Below are 3,314 nucleotides of genomic sequence, written 5' to 3' on the forward strand. Positions count from 1 at the left end.
CCGCTGAGAGATTTACTAATGTCCACTTTACATCAACAATAAATTGAATAATAAATTGACAAAGTTATTCAAGGCCAAATTTGACGAGTACAAAATGTATGTTTGTAAAAGAAAATGAAGGAATTTGATGAAATAGAACAATTGGATATGTTTTATTTTGTCAAATTTCTTTATTTTCTTTTTATTCACGGCAAAATTGGATGTAGAATTGTGTTTTGTATAATTCAAATTTGACCTTGAATAACTTGTCAATTTTTTGTCCAATTATTGTTGATGTAAAGTGGACTTAAGCTTTCCCTATCACGGCTGGGTGCAACCACTCAGCCGATTTCTGCTGACAGCCAGCCGCTATGGTCGTCCGACCGAACGCACCCATTGACACTGACACCTGACACGTTGACGTAAAAACAACTAGATAAACGTCAACTTTTTTGACAGATAACCATAACCATAGGCGGACGTTTGAATCTTTGCGAAACTACAATTTTTTTATTCATAAAAATAATTCATAAAAATTAAACCCGAACAAAATTAGTATGATTGAATCAGGAAAATGAAAATGAAAATGGGGAAATTTCCCTCCTAACAAGGTAAAAAATTAAAGAAAAAAAATGTTGAAACATAAATAGTTATTTATGAAACAGTTCGTGAAGTATGCTTTTTGCGAACGCACGCGATATTTAGAGCACGAGCGACAACTTAGCGAGTGCTATACATCGCGCAAGTTCGCAAAAAGTACTTCACGCACAGTTTCATACAATATTTTATCTACTCTTCGTCACTGGAATTCATTTCTATTCTACAATTTTTAGAACTTTAACATTTAAAAATTCTAACTTCTTTCAAACCACCAAACTGTCAAAAGTTTTTTTGTAATTTATTGCTCACATGTCATCACCATGACAACGCGAAAGTTAAGGATATTTGATTATATAAAAGTGTGCCAAAAAACAGTGCGAAAAAGTAAATCACATTTAAAATACATTGTTACTTTACGCACACTTTAAACCCTTCACGGACTGCTATCTATAATGACAGTTTTCACAAACTAAAAACTTATACATAATATGAGATAGAGTAGATAAAGAACTTTTATCAAATGGTTTTGTGAAACGTTTATTACACTTTTTAAATAAATTAAACAACTTTGTATTACAAATACTTGGTTATTTTCGAGTTCTTTCAATCACGAACTGTTTGTTTATGATTATAAATATTATAATTAATTGCAACAAAACAATAAAACAATTACACAAAATCTCGTACACCCCTCCAGTCCAACTTAAGTACAATTTGTGCGAAATCATGCACCAATGGCATCACATACTCGAAGGGACAGGTCTTCTAATGAAGTATTAAGTGAAATATAGAATAAAGGGAGCTTTAATTCCTACTGTCCCACTGCGGATTTCAATGCCAATACAACGTTGATTCAGTATATTCCTGCATCATCAGAGACTCGGATTGAAACAAATTCACACACAGCCGGCCGAAGAATGTCTCTTGCTTATTTCCCATTTCAAGTGGATAGCTACAAAAGTGACATCTACTCTGACAGCCATAAACGAAACCAGATTTATTAAAATCGTTTGCTGTTATTTTAAGCTGTAGGATTTTAGCAAAACCTTTGCTATTGATGCATTTAAATCCATCTATGGAAATACTAAAATTTTCGCAAAATTCATACAGCCCAAAAAAACAGAAAACGATTTTATCGAATCGTGTTTCGTTTGTGGCCATCAGAGTAGATGTCACGTTTGTAACTATCCACTTGAAGTGAGAAATAAGCAGGAGACAATCTTCGGGCGTCTGTGTATGAATTTGTATCAGTCCGAGTCTCTGACGATGCAGGAATATGCTGAATTAACGTTATAAGACTAACGCAAAATATATTTATTTTAATCTTGCACGTTTGGTATCATCACTTATAGAAGTTTCATAAAGTTTTGTATTCGGTTCTACTTCTAAAGTACGCTTATTGGAATCATCAAACGCTGTTATAAAGTTTAACAAGTTATCATTAGTTAGATATTGAGCTATATTATATGTAGAATCATGGTCCAGAATAATTTTCTTTTCTTCGTCATCTTGATCTGCCACATCTAATTTAGTATAAAATTGTATCTGGCTTAACTTCTTTAATAAATCTGTTCTTTCTAAAAGAGCTTTTACTTGTTCTGATATGATATCATGATATATAGGATAGCGTATGGAATAATCAATTTTTGCTAGTCCTGCAGCTAATTGATTACTGTACAATACATGAACTATGTTGTTATTTGTAACAAATTCATATAGTGGAACGCAGTCTTTTATTTCATCTGCTTTCATCTGAAGCATTTCACAAACACAGTCATCCAGATAACTTGATAGTTTACTGTAATTACTCCATTCGGTATAAGGAGATAAGTCAATAATTTTTCTGTAATTCTTATCGAAGTTCCTTACTAAAGTAAATTTAATCAACAATTTAGCACATTCCAGATCACCTACAGCGTTATCTAAAGGGGAGGAATCTTCATTATGATATAATGTCCGTTTTTCACGATTTCTTATGTTAATATCAGCCCCATATTTTAATAATTCTTTTACTACTTCCAGATTTTTATGACTTTTCCTTACAGCAAGGTTCAGTGGAGTGTTGTCTTTACGCTTTGTTGCATTAACATAAGCACCATGTTTCAGAAGTTCTCTAACTAATTCTAATTTATTCGCCCCTATTATAGCAGAATGTAGTGGAGTGTCATTATAAGTGTTTCTTGCATTTACGTCCGCACCACCTAGCAAAAGCTCTTTAGCAACTTCTACACTATCAGTAGTGTGCAGTAATGTATTTTCACTCCTACATACTCTAAAGTTAGCATTGGCACCTGCACACAAAAGAGCTTTAATTTGTTCTAAGTTTCGGCTATAGACTGCATTTTTTAATTCATTGTTAATATTATTAGTTGCCATATTTTTTAAATCTTCCTAAATTTCACTATTGCTATTTTGTAACAAAATTTTTATATATTTTCTAGATATTGACACGTTGACGTAAAAACAACTAGATAATTGAGAAACGTCAACTTTTGATAGATAACCATAGGCGGACATTTGAATCTTTATTAATAATTAAATGCGAAACTACAATTTTTTGTATTGATTTGATTTATTTCATCAAACTCAACTTAAACCCGAACAAAATTAGTATGATAATCAGGAAAATGAAAATGAAAATGGGGAAATTTCCTTCCTAACAAGGTGAAAAATTAAAGAAAAAAAATTGTTAAAACATAAAAATATATTAGGTGATATAAAATTCAAGCCACAGA

General features: G+C 31.8%; 1 protein-coding gene across 1 annotated transcript; it reads right to left on the bottom strand.

Moving 5' to 3' along the window:
* Positions 1 to 1,893: 1,893 nt before the first annotated feature.
* LOC126880376 (serine/threonine-protein phosphatase 6 regulatory ankyrin repeat subunit A-like) lies at positions 1,894 to 2,955 on the bottom strand. Its single transcript, XM_050644201.1, has one exon. It carries the CDS (start codon positions 2,953 to 2,955, stop codon positions 1,894 to 1,896), a length of 1,062 nt encoding a protein of 353 aa, XP_050500158.1.
* Positions 2,956 to 3,314: the final 359 nt, after the last annotated feature.

This window comes from Diabrotica virgifera, chromosome 2 (assembly GCF_917563875.1).
Source record: "Diabrotica virgifera virgifera chromosome 2, PGI_DIABVI_V3a".
NCBI classification, from domain to species: domain Eukaryota; kingdom Metazoa; phylum Arthropoda; class Insecta; order Coleoptera; family Chrysomelidae; genus Diabrotica; species Diabrotica virgifera.

Coding starts and splice junctions, on each gene's coding strand:
- LOC126880376 (XM_050644201.1), bottom strand. CDS start 2,955: ATGGCAACTAATAATATTAACAATGAATTAAAAAATGCAGTCTATAGC.